The sequence below is a fragment of the Scyliorhinus torazame genome, chromosome 27 (genome assembly GCF_047496885.1).
Source record: "Scyliorhinus torazame isolate Kashiwa2021f chromosome 27, sScyTor2.1, whole genome shotgun sequence".
In the NCBI taxonomy this organism is placed as follows: domain Eukaryota; kingdom Metazoa; phylum Chordata; class Chondrichthyes; order Carcharhiniformes; family Scyliorhinidae; genus Scyliorhinus; species Scyliorhinus torazame.
This window is the reverse complement of record NC_092733.1, coordinates 18,856,047-18,869,655: the sequence shown is the minus strand read 5'-3', so window position 1 is coordinate 18,869,655 and position 13,609 is coordinate 18,856,047. Positions and strand designations below refer to the sequence as shown.

Below are 13,609 nucleotides of genomic sequence, written 5' to 3'. Positions count from 1 at the left end.
TGAAAGGTTGTGGAAACAGGTCAGAGAGATTAAATTAAAATAGATAGACACTTGGCAGCACAGAGGTTGAATACGGCTGAAAAAAGAGACACGCTGTCAAAGCTTTTCATCATGCACTCATCAGGGCAGACGCAAGAATATCAAATTTCAAAGGAGGCCAGTTTTGAAATTTGGCATTCTTGGATCTTTCCTGATGCATGCAAACCAAAAATCTTTGACAGTATGTCTCCTATTTTCAGCATTAATAATGTGGATGGCTTCAGTTGTAAAGCCAGTACCAGCGCAGGGCAATGGGCTGAACGGGCTTTCTTGTGCTCATTGTCAACAGTCAACATTCGCCCAGCCTACCAGTATAAGTGTGTGTGGGACGTGGTGTTTATTTGTGTTTGGTATTGGGAAAATTCCCAATCTTTTCTTGTAAAACTGCCATGGGATCTTTTACATCCTCATAGGGCAGGCGAGACCTCAGTTTAATGTCTCACCGGAAAGACAAGACCTCCAACAGTGCACCTCTATTCTGGAGGGATGACGGCTATCAATCAGTCCGCTCTCAACCCCGTGGATGTTATAATGCTATAATGGATGTTATAAACCAGTGGGCTGGTTTAGCACACTGGGCTAAATAGCTGGCTTTTAAAGCAGACCAAGCAGGCCCGCAGCACGGTTCAATTCCCGTACCAGCCTCCCCGAACAGGCGGCGGAATGTGGCGACTAGGGGCTTTTCACAGTAACTTCATTGAAGCCTATTTGTGACAATAAACGATTTTCATTTCATTTCATTTTCATCAGTGTGGGGGTCATGGGTTATGGGGATAAGGCAGGAAAGTGGAGCCGAGGGCTATCACTTCAGATCAGTTGTGATCTCAATGAATGGCGGAGCAGGCGCGATGGGCCGAATGGCTTCCTATGTCTTGTGTGTGCAGCCAGCACCGGTTCAGTGTGACAGATGCAATCTCTGTTTTGATCCCCCTAGTGCTTCTGGTCACGGCAGCGGGATCGGAACCGCTGAACTGCTTCACTCAAACGCTGGAAGACTTCCTCTGCTTCTGGAGTGAAAGGAATGGGAGCCACACCAACGACTACAGATTATTCTACCAGGACCTGCAAGGGTAGGTCAATTCCTGACTTTTTACATTTCATTTTACAAACATGGTTGGGTGAGGCCAGCATTTGTTGCCCATCCCTAAGTACCCTCCTCAGAAGAGAGTTTTGAATCCCTACAGTGCAGAAGGAGGCCATTCAGCCCATCGAGTCTGCTCCGGCCCTCCGAAAGAACACTCTACCTAGGCCCACTTCCCACCCTATCCCCGAAACCACATAACCCCCACCTAATCTGCACATCTTTGACACTAAGGGGCAATTTCTAGCACGGCCAATCTCCCTAACCTGCACACCTTTGTACGTGGAGTCACATGTAGGCCAGACCGGGTAAGGACGGCAGATTTCCTTCGCTTAAGGGCATTAATGAACCAGATGGGATTTATGACAATCGGTAACGGTTTCATGGTCATCGTTAAGACTTCCAATTCCAGACTTTTATTGAGTTCATATGTCACCATCTGCCCTGGTGGGATTCGAACCCGGGTCCCCAGAGCATTAACCTGGGTCTCCGGTGAAGATCTGTGGACCTAAGTTCGAATCTCACCAAGGCAGGTGGTGAAAGTTGAATTCAATAATAAGAGAAACACAGTCGATGATAGTTGTCATGGTTGTAGTGATCCGTCTATCTGTACATACACCAGGGGCTGCAGCACAGATGTGACAGCCACAGCACCACTAGAGGGAGCAACAGAGACGGGTATAAAGGGCCGAGCCCAAGGTAGGATCCGCCTCTTTTAGAAGCACAGAGCTAGTGAGCAGCAGCACACAGGGATAGCTCAGCATAGGCAGTTTACCTTAGTGATACCTCTTGACTGTTTTACATCTAGTTGAGCTCTGGAAGCAGAAGGAACCCTTCTGCAAGTTCGTGTTAACTGTAAGTCTACAGTCGTTATTCAGAATTAGAGAATAACATAATGGTCACTATTACTGAGACTGGTTTTACGGACAAGATCTGCTGACTTCCATCAGGTTTGAACCCATGTTTAGCGTTTTAGGCTGTGTCCCTGGATTACTATTCCAGTGCCATTACCACGAAGCTACCGTCTCCCCATGTCACTCATCTTTACAAACCTTCCTAAAGGCTCCAATGTTTTTGCTTGGGTCCCACACTTAAATGGGATGAATATTATACGGCAAGCTCTTTCCTCTTTGTAAACGCAAAACTTTTATCATTTCTGGTATCGCTGGAAACACACTCTTCTCGTTCTTTCTCGTCAGCCGCTTTTCTCACTCTTTCTCATGGACGTTGTGACGATTAAAATTTTCCAATCCCTCCACGGCCTTGCCCCCCAATACTCCCCCTGCCCCCCCCCCCCCTCCTCCCTATATCCCTGTACCAATTTGATCCCTACAGCCCTCGGAGGCAACTGCATTCCTGGAATTCTGCACATCCCCAGATTCAATCGCTCCGTCAATGAACCTTTGAAAATATGTTAAAATATATTCAATTGATCGGACTGCAGATACCTTGACATGTCACAAATAGGACATTAGCTTTTCCAGGCTAGAGTGCTTGCTCGCCAGTAATTATGAATTCAGCGGACCCTTATCAGCCCAGTAACCCCTCAAGGTGGAAGTTTTCCCTCAAAAGACAGGCATGCAAGCTACCGGTACAATTCCAATGCCGGAACCCCATGTTTCTCTAGGGTATACGTGCCTTCAGCAGCCGGGGGCCATGAGCTCTGGAATTCCCGCCCCAAGCCTCTCCGCCTCTCCACCCTTGCTTTCAGAAGATTATTTCATAGAATTTACAGTGCAGAAGGAGGCCATTCGGCCCATCTAGTCTGCACCGGCTCTTGGAAAGAGCACCCTACCCAAGGTCCACACCTCCACCCTATCCCCATAACCCAGTAACCCCACCCAACACTAAGGGCAATTTTGGACACGAAGGGCAATTTAGCGCGGCCAATCCACCTAACCTGCACATCTTTGGACTGTGGGAGGAAACCGGAGCTCCCGGAGGAAACCCGCGCACACACGGGGAGGATGTGCAGACTCCGCACAGGCAGTGACCCAAGCCGGGAATCGAACCTGGGACCTTGGAGCTGTGAAGCAATTGTGCTATCCACAATGCCCCGTGCTTGTTACTGTAAAATCCCGCACGGGACCTATGGGATGGGAATGCTTGTCTTCCCCATGCTCCTTGCGGAGTACGTGCTCAATTACCCAGTGTATATAAGGTCGGCCAGTAAGGCCACGGCCTCAGTTGAAACCTGGTGCACATATCGTTTGTGTGAATAAACTTTATCTTATTTTACTTGGTGTGGTGTCCCCAGGTCCTTATTAAAGTTACAACCTACCTCTTTGACCGGAAACGTCCAATTGTCCTAGCTTCTCCTGATGTGGCTTGGGCGGGGGGGGGGGGGGGGGGGGGCAACTTGTGTTGGCAAGTTGCCCTCCTGTGAAGCATCTTGGGAAGGCCTATACTCTCTAGAGTTTAGAAGAATAAGGGGAGATCAAATTGAGGTATCACAAGAAGATGAACGGTATGGAGAAAGTAGACGTGGAGCGGATACTTTCTCTTGCGGGGCATTCTAAAACGAGAGGTCATAGTCTCAGGATACGAGGTAGCAGATTTAAAACGGAGTTCAGGAGAAACTACTTCTCCCAAAGGGTGGTGAATCTGTGGTATTCACTGCCCCCAGGGTGCGGTGGATGCTGGGGCAGTGAGTAAGTTTAAGGAGGAGTTAGACATATGTTTTAATCGATAACGGGTTGAAGGGTTACGGAGAACGGGCAGGACGGTGGAGTTAAGGCCAGGATGAGATCGGCCATGATCGAATGGCGCTGCAGACCCAATGGGCCGAATGGCCTAATTCTGCTCCCCTAATCTTATGAACTTGCGTTTTACAACATCGAAGTCGCTACATAAATGCAAGTTGTTGTGTGACCTGACACAAATACCGAATTAGCACAAGGCATTAGGGTTGACTGTAACCTTACCTCTCATTATAAACCTTGACGAGTAGGCGTGTGAAAATCGACCAGGTGACGCACCCACCCACCAAAGACCCTGCCTTCAATTTTAAGCTGCTCTTATCATCGAATCATGGAAATTTGCAGCATGGCAAGAGGCCAATCAGCCCATAATGCCCATACTGACCGGTAAGGAACTTTCAGGCTCTTGGTCCAATGGGTCTGCAAGTACAAATCTATGTCGTTGTTTTAAACATCATGGGGGCTTCTGCCTCTACCAAACATTCAGGCGGTGAATTCAAGATCCCCGTCATGGGTGAAAACATTGCCCTTCAAAGCCCCTCTAGACCTCTTACGTCCTTCCCCTTAATCTATTCCCACTGGCTATGCACCTCTATCCACTCAACCTAGCTCTTTCTGCAATATTTCATGATCCTACAGGGACGATGGGGAGAAGAAGGAATGTCCCCTATCCATAGAAAGGATTGGCAGCAACATGAGCCGATACATCTGTACATTCCCAACGAGGGATGTTTCTTTATTTGCTCCACTGGAGATCGAGGTGTCGCTAAATTCAAGTGTAATAATGAGCAGACAGGACATCTACATCAACTATGTCGGTGAGTATACCTTTGATGAATTCGTTAAGGTTCAGTGGGTAGCACTCTCATCCCTGATTGTCCCCCTCGAGACACATAATCTAGACTTACACCCCAGTGCAGTGCCGAGGGAGTGCTGCGCTGCCGGAAGTTCTGTCTTTCAGGTGAAATGCTAAAACCACGTGGGTATAAGAGATTCCGTGCAGCACAGTGGTTAGCACTGCTACCTCACGGCGCCGAGGTCCCAGCTTCGATCCCGGCTCTGGGTCACTGGCCGTGTGGAGTTTGCACATTCTCCCCGTGTTTGCGTGGGTTTCGCCCCCACAACCCAAAGATGTACAGGGTAGGTGCAAATTGCCCCTTAATTGGAAAAAATGAATTGGGTACTCTAAATTTTTTTTAAAAAGGATATAGTATACGAGATTCCATGGAACAGATCGAAGAGCATCAGGAGAATTTTTTCTGATGACCCTGCCAAATCCCTCTCACAGGATCACAGCTGCTCTGGTCGTTGTCACGTTGCATTTTATGGGCGCTCGCTGCGTTTCCTCCATTACAAGGCTGTGTGCCTCACATATGCGTCATTGGCTGTAGGGCACAGTGGAACATTGTGAGGTTGTGAAAGATACATGAAGAAGAGCAAGTCTTCCCTTCTTAACAGAGACCTCGATTTGCTTTGAAGGTCACAGGCTTCTATGTGGTTGAGTAAGAGAGAAGCCGCTGTATTATAAATCAAACTTGTAGCTATCCACCCTCTTTAACATTAAGCTGTGCAGATAAAAGTTTAATGAATTAATTTTTGAAGTACAGTGACCTTTGCTTGGCCACAAATAGGGGTTATTCTGAATTTTCTGTGTCCCACAAATAGTAGCGCAATGCATGTCCTGCTAATCTATTCAATGTTTTTTTTTAAATCTATTTTTGATAAATTTAGAGTACCCAATTCAGTTTTTCCAATTAAGGGGCAATTTAGCGTGGCTGATCCACCTACACTGCACATCTTTGGGTTGTGGGGGCGAAACCCACGCGAACACGGGGAGAATGTGCAAACTCCACACGGACAGTGACCCAGAGCAGGGACCGAACCTGGGACCTCGGCACCGTGAGGCAGCAGGGCTAATCCACTGCGCCACCGTGCTGCCCCTGCTATTCAATGTTGACACCACTTGGGTGATTGTCTGTGTGGAGTCTGCACGTTCTCCCCGTGTCTGCGTGGGTTTCCTCCGGGTGCTCCGGTTTCCTCCCACAGTCCAATGATGTGCAGGTTAGGTGAATTGGCCATAGTAAATATTGTCTCTTAGTGTCCAATGGTTGGGTGGAGTTACGGGGATAGGGCGGGGGAGTGGGTTCAGCACCGTCAGAGGATCGGTGCAGACTCGATGGGCCGAATGGCCTCCTTCAGCACTGCAGGGATTCTATGATTGATTGAGGACAGAAAGTCATAGAATCTCGACAGTGCAGGAGGCTAGTCGGCCCATCGAGTCTGTGCCAACCATCTGAAAGAGTAGCCTACCTAGGCCCACTCCCCCCTGGCCTTTCCCTGTAAACCCGCATATTGATTATGGCCAATCCACCCAACCCGCACATCTTTGGCCTGTGGGAAGAAACCGGAGCACCCGGGGGAAACCCACGCAGACACTGGGAGAAAGTGCAAACTCCACCCCGACAGAGACCCGAGGTCCCTGGCGCCGTGAGGCAGCAGTGCTAACCACTCTGCCACCCTGCCGCCCTTGCGGAGTCTTGGGAATTATCTGTGCTTCTTCAAACAGGAGCTTTGGGATGTGTCAGATCTGCCTGACCCTCCTTTGACCACCGTGACCAGCAATGGTTTCATCGTCTGGTGGGCGGAACAGGCTTCCAGGGCTGAATGGTCTCCTCCCATTCCTACGTTCGTAGCGTGGGGCAAAAAAAAAAAAAAACTCACCTCTGACCTTCCTTTTCTTTCCTCAGTTATTTTAGATCCGCCGTCCAACGTCACAGTACAGCGGACTGAGAAACCCAACCAGCTCCATGTCCAGTGGTCAGCGCCTCAACTAAAACACCTGGAAAACAGTATAATGTACGAAGTCAGCATCTCTTCAGTTGGTTCCAGTGTACAAAAGGTAACAGAATCCACGTCTCGGTGCTCGAGTAGTCTGGTGATTGTGCTGATCGCCCTTTTAAGGGCAACACAGCAGAGGAGGGTCGCCTGTCTTGAGGGATCAATTGGGACCGAGCGTGGCAATCACCTCAGGGGGGGGGTGGCGTCCCCTCTTAGACAGAAAACAACTGGAAGGCATGTAGGGGTCTGGGCAGCCGGTGGGCTGCTGTAGGGCAGCCGGGGGACTGCTGGACTCCATACAGTTTCTCTTACTCATAAATACCTTTCGTGCTAATGAAGTTTGTGAACGTGCATTATTGCAAGTGGACGGGGCTGCCTCATGAGTCCCAGTTCATCTCACTGAGAAGCTTGTGTAAAACACTAGTTCAGCCTCAACTGGAGTGTTGTTTCTAGTTCTGGGCACCACACTTTAGGGAGGATGTGAAGGCATGAGAGAGAGGGTGCAGAAAGTATTTACAAGGCTGGTTCCAGGGATGAAGGATTTCAGTCACGTGGATAGATCGGGGAAGCTGGGGCTGTCCCCCTCGGAGAACAGGAGGTTGAGAACAGATTTGATTGAGATGTTCAAAACCATGAGGGATCTGGACAGCATAGATGGGGAGAAACTTGTCCACATTGGCGGAAGGATCGAGAACCAGACAACACTGATTTAAGACGACTGGTAATGGAGCGAAGTTTGGGGGTTGGTTAATTGCCAACTGTGATAGCGGGAGCTACGGTGTGAAGAGTAAATATAGTTGTTTGGCAACGAAAGGCCCTTTTAAGGGAAAAAAAACATTCTTTTCTTCTTTAGTTTTAACTCAAAGTCAGGACGGTTAATGGAGATAGATTGTCGGACAGGGAACATCTCCAACAGCTCTGCTAACTAACAGCAGTTGGAGACAGCTGCAAGAAGGCAGCTTGCCTAGCTCTGCTCAAAGCAGTAAAGTGCAAGAAAGAAAGCCCCAGAGGAACTGAAGGGCGGTTGGTTCTAGAAACCTGGAAATGGAACGGGGTACTCTTAATGGGCAGCACAAACAAAGTTGAGAAGGAATTGGCTAGTGAGAAGGTAAGTTTCTAATGGTTTCTAAAGTAATCCTAAAGGTTTCTAAAGTAATTCTAAAGTTTGGAATGTCTTGCTACAGTCTGCAAAACAATTTTTTAAGTAATTGGGAAGACAGTATTGGCTGGATACCAGAGTTTGTGTGAACAGTGGAAGTCAGTCGAGACCAAGAAATCCTGAAGGGTTGGTGTAAAACCCTGGAGAGGGTTCGTTAGTAAAAGTGGAGCGAAAACACTGGAAAATGTGGACTGGATTTTGGAATGCAAACCACGAATGGAAAGCATGATTAGGAGTGATTTTAATGAGTGTTTTTGGAAGTAAAGTTTTGAAACTCTTACGTGACAATCATTTGTGGGGGGGGGGGGGGGGTAGGGATTCGCAGGAGAAATTCACAGACACTAACTTGGGTTCAGGGGTGAGTGTCTGTTTGACCACAGATAATCTATGTGTTTTTTTTTAAAAAGGAGGTTGTGTGGTAATGAGACCATTGTAGCTTGAAATGTACTGTGTCAGGTCTATTAATCTTAAAACCTGTGTGTAATTGTAAACTGAAATTGTGACTGAAGAGTCAAAGCTTGTTCCTGTTCCTCATCGCATGACTTAAAACGCTAATGTGCAGACACCAGATGAGGCCAGGACCAATTCCTGTTGAGAATATCTATCGACACCGACCACTGTGCTAGCTGGTGGGTTGTAGGTGGGGAGAGACCTTTGGTTGGACCTGTGCAAACGGCCTATTTTGTAGCAAGCATAGGTAACCTTCTCAACATGAGGGTCTACTTAAGGTCTACCTTCTGAAGGATGACTAGGAATGGGCAATAAATGCTGGCCTGGCCAGCAATACCTACATCCCGTAAATGGGCGTTTTAAAAGAAAACTTACGGGGTTAATTGAAAAAAGAGTCTGCCACGATCAGGACATGACCGACACTGCACAAGATTCGGGCGACTTCTCCATCGAACTGCAATGAGTGGAAGTCAGCGCAAATTAGGTGGGTACTAAATTCATAAGGGAACTCTCAAAAATGTAGGTGAATTTATTTACATATATACAAGTTAGGTTTTTCCTAGTATCTCACTCCCAGGATAGGTCTAACCAGGCCCTGACTTGGGCCTGCTTCTGTCCATTGGTTTAACGAGCCCCATATTCAATGAGCCCCATTGGGAGATCAGTGACTGCTCGTGATTCGCATGGGGAGTTGTAACAGAGGTTTTTTTTTTTACAAAAATGATCGCGGCCACTTACAGCAGTGCAGCCTCCAGGGCCGGGGGTGAGAATTATCCAGTCATCTCCATTCTAGCTGGGAATAGTCCTGTGGCGCTGTGTAACCATCGGATGTTTTGTCGCTATGCCAATATCTGAGCCCCGCAACATTGCTGCACTAATGACTTTCCTGAACATGGCCACCATGCAACGTGTATCAATATTATCATCTATCTTCTGTGTAGGTGGAGACCATCAAAAAGACGGAATGCATCTTTGCGAAGCTCAAATTGCAAACGGAGTACCTTGTCAGTGTCCGGGCAAAACCTGATGGAGTCTCTATCGATGGCTACTGGACCATATGGTCCAAGCCTGTGTCCGCCATGACGGGCTCAGGTATGTGAATTCCTCTGCATTTTCTGACCAGGCATTCTTCACCTTTTGCGGAACGAGATCTTTGGGGAGGGGGATTTCTCTAACCCAAGTATATTACCTACCATGGTGACGCAAAATAAGGTTCCATTGGGAAGAGTCACATTGGAAGCTGATGACAAATATTTTATTTTTTTTAAATTTAGAATAGCCAATTTTTATTTTATTTTTTTTCAATTAAGAGGCAATTTAGCGTGGCCAATCCACCTAACCTGCACATCTTTTGGGTTGTGGGGGTGAAACCCACGCAGACGTGGGGAGAATGTGCAAACTCCACACGGACAGTGACCCAGGGCCGGCATTCGAACCTGCGTCCTCAGCGCCGCAGTCCCAGGGCTATCCACTGCGCCACATATCGCCCACCTGATGACAACTATTGGGAATTTCGGAGATGGATGTGCTTCAGCCAATTCTAGTTCCTCCACCCAGTATAAAGACAAGAGGTTGCCCCCCTGCCCCAAGAATGTGGTACACCCATTTCTAAAATTATTCTGGGTTCTACTGCCCCCAGTCCTGCCCCAGAAACCAAGCCCACGTTCTCTTGTGACAAATGGAATTATGCAGAGCTTTATAGGACTGTAACAGACCATTCAGGTATTACTGCCAGTATTGATCCATACATGTGAAGAAGAGTTGGTATTGGGGGATTACATCTGTGTTCCTTGGTCCCAATGTCTCAGTTTAGCTTGAATTATTCTGCCAAATATACCTTTTCCAGACCCTATTTCTTAATGATGTACCCATTTTGCCAACTGCATTCCAGTCTGTCGCTGATGCTAATTCCTAGGCAGTTGGTGAAGTATGAAACTAGACGCTGGCACTTCCCTTGATGTTGGGTTTATTGACAGAATCCAGCGTCTGCTTCCGGCCCACTGTCCCAGCAGTCTCTCTTTATAAGTGCTCTAAGTACTTCATTAAACAATGCCCTTTTAGAGGCTCTTCACTGCTCTGATATCAGGGCTTTATGCCTTGGTGGCCAAACGTACTAACTGGATTCTGTTAACCGGGTAAGTCTTCATGTTCTGAAATAAATCACCGCAGAACTGGGAACAAAAAGATGTTCCACTCAAATTACTCATGCAACTTTGGAGCAGAGAGAGAGAGAGTGGGGCAGAGAGAGATTGTGAAGAAGAGAGCGAGAGAGTGGAGGAGGGATAGGCGCGGGGGAGAGTTGAAAAACACATTCCGTGAGTGGTTCTCCCTGAAGTGGGGGGTAAGCGGGGTGGGGGGGGGGGGGGTCGCGTTAAAGAAAATTCTCGGATGATGTGTTGGAGAGTGACCCCTGCAAAATCTTCCTGACTGTGTGTACTTTTCTGTTCCCCAGACCTGGATCCGCTGATTCTAAGCTTGTCTTTGGCCCTCATTATGATCGCGATGTTGCTGTTCCTGACCATGCTCATGACCCGCCGCAGGTATGCCACCTTTCTGTCGGCAGAATTAAAGTAACTTTTCCATTGTTGAATGCCGCGACTCTGGTCCAAGTGAAAGAGAAGAATTAAGAATTCACTGCTCGGCGACAAAGGGCAAGCGGCTCTGTTAGATTCAGCAGGTTGTAGGTTCAAGAACCAATCCAGTGGCTCGAACATAAACCTGGGGAGGCACAGTTTCCAGCGAGGTATTGCACTGTCGGAGGGGCTGCCTTTCAGATGAAGTGGGCGGGATTTTCTGCCGCCGGAGTCTTCCAGCCCTGCCGATGTCTGCGGCATTTTGCGTGGCTCGCGTGTCCCGTCGCCGGGGAGCCCACCACGGTGGGATGCCAGGGGGAGGGGGGGGGGGTCGTCTTCAGCCCTCCGTCTGCTCGCGATGGATGTGAAAGGTGCCATGATGCTATTTTAAAGAAGGGGGACGGCCCTGGTCAATAATCGTCTCACGGTCAACGTCACTAAACCACGTTATCTGTTCATGATCACAATGCTGTTTGTGGGATCGTGCTGTGCGCACATCGGCTGCAGCATTTACACCTCCAAGAATACAAAAAATGGCTGTCACGAGGGGAAATAATTTTAAGGTGATTGGAGGAAGGTATAGGGGAGGTGTCAGAGGTCGGTTCTTTACACAGAGAGTGGTGGGTGTGTGGAATGCACTGCCAGCAGAGGTGGTGGAGTCAGAGTCATTCGGGACATTTAAGCGACTCTTAGACAGGCACATGGACAGCAGTAAATTGAAGGGGTGTAGGTTAGGTTGATCTTAGATTAGGATAAATGGTCGGCACAACATTGTGGGCCGAAGGGCCTGGCCTGTACTGTGCTGTACTGTTCTATGTTCTACACTGCAGAAGTATTTAACTGATTGTACTAATCTCTCAGGGTCATCAAAGTTAATATACAGCATGTACTTGCTCCAATAATAATTTAGGGAGCAGCTAATAATTTTTTGTGAAGAAATGGCAGAATCATGAAGTTCACGACAGTGGCTAAAAATTCCAATCACCACGAGTGCCCCCCAACCCCAGCTTATAGCGTTCCCCCCCCCACCCTTAAAGGGCACAAGAAGTCAAATAATATTTTAAATCGTAATTAATACCTATATTTGGGGCGTGTGTAGCTTTAACTTAATCGCCCGCCAATTACTCTGGAATACAAATTCCTGGGTTGGTTACTCTAGTTAGATATCCTCCTAGTCCTGGGTGCGACACGATAACGTTTCTCCATTGGGTCCTGTCTTGTACCATGGCTTGTGCCTCGTCCACGGTTACACCACGGGAAGGAATATTTAAGGTGCATTCAATGGAATAAAATGAAGTTGACTGAATGTTAACTGTAACCTTGAAAATTGGGACTGATATTTTTGCCCCGACGTGGGGTGGAGGCGGGTGCATCATTTTGCCCGCCGGTGGTAAGTAGCCAACTGGGGGTGAGTTAAAGGCCAAATAAGGGCAAGTGTTAGGGGATTTTCCACTTAGCCTGTAGGTCCACATAACGTCAGGAGTAGACCAACTGCCTTCAGGTGGCCTACTGCCGGGCAGGCTGGGCAGCCAGCAGGCCAGGATGTCTTTGATTACCACCCACCCACCATCCACCCTGTCTAGCTGGCTTCTGCTGTGACCACGGGATGTCCTGCGAAGGGGTTTCCCCTCCACAATAGTGGCCCAACAGCTGCGGCATGTCTTAATGCTAATTTGTGGTAGTCACTGAGAGGAGGTCCTCAAGATGGAGGCGCCCCTTCTCTCTCTCACTCTCTCTCTCCCCTACCTACAACGGCAGGCTGTAGATCCCTCCTTGCTGTAGAAAGATTAGAGCATGGAGATGGGAGCTGGGTGCTCTATCCCTTTGTCTCTGGAACCTGCCTCAAATGAAGCAGCACGGTAGCACAGTGGTTAGCACAGTCGCTTCACAGCTCCAGGGTCCCAGGTTCGATTCCCTGCTGGGACACTGTGTGCAGAGTCTGCAAGTTCTCCCCGTGTGTCTGCGTGGGTTTCCTCCGGGTGCTCCGGTTTTCTCCCACAGTCCAAAGATGTGCAGGTTAGGTGGATTGGCCATGCTAAATTCCCCTTAGTGTCCAAAATGGTTAGGTGGGGTTACTGTGTTGCCGGGATGAAAGGGATAGGGTGGAGGCGTGGGGCTTAAGTAGGGTGTGCTTTCCAAGGGCCAGTGCAGACTCGATGGGCTGAATGACCTCCTTCTGCACTGTAAATTCTATGATAATGCAGGCCAACGTGGTGCATCATCTGTCTGCCCATAGATCCATTCTCTGATGTCCAAGTGGGATTGTGCCCAAAGATGCGAGCTGCCACAGTGATTAGCACTGTCTCACAGCGCCAGGGACCCGGTTTAATTCCAGCCTCTAGTCACTGTCTGCGTGGAGTTTGCACCTTCTCCCTGTGTCTACGTGGGTTTCCTCCCACAGCCCCAAAGATGTGCAGGTTAGGTGGATTGACCATGATAAATTGCTCCATAGTGTGCAAAGATGTGCAGGTTAGGTAGGGTTATCGGGATAGGGAGGGGGATTGGGCCCAGGTAGGGTGCTCTTTTGGAGGGATGGTGGGGATTCAATGGGCCGAATGGCCTCCTTCTGCACTGTAGGGATTCCATTTGGGGCAGCACGGTAGCATGGTGGTTAGCACAATTGCTTCACAGCTCCAGGGTCCTAGGTTCGATTCCCCACTGGGTCACTGTCTGTGCGGAGTCTGCACGTTCTCCCCGTGTGTGCGCGGGTTCCCTCCCGGGTGCTCCGGTTTCCTCCCACAGTCCAAAGATGTGCAGGTTAGGTGGATTG

The 13,609-nt window shown here is 48.7% G+C and overlaps 1 protein-coding gene across 2 annotated transcripts in view; it reads left to right on the top strand.

Annotated features, from left to right (window-relative positions):
* LOC140403271 (erythropoietin receptor-like) overlaps positions 1-13,609 on the top strand; it is a 54,350-nt gene that overhangs the window by 33,930 nt on the left and 6,811 nt on the right. For both annotated transcript variants that reach the window (XM_072491057.1, XM_072491056.1), the window contains exons 2-6: positions 974-1,109; positions 4,459-4,637; positions 6,567-6,718; positions 9,208-9,358; positions 10,719-10,806. In XM_072491057.1, the coding sequence (XP_072347158.1) occupies positions 4,514-4,637; positions 6,567-6,718; positions 9,208-9,358; positions 10,719-10,806 (515 nt within the window). In that variant the 5' untranslated portion in view covers positions 974-1,109; positions 4,459-4,513. The remainder of the gene's footprint in view (positions 1-973; positions 1,110-4,458; positions 4,638-6,566; positions 6,719-9,207; positions 9,359-10,718; positions 10,807-13,609) is intronic.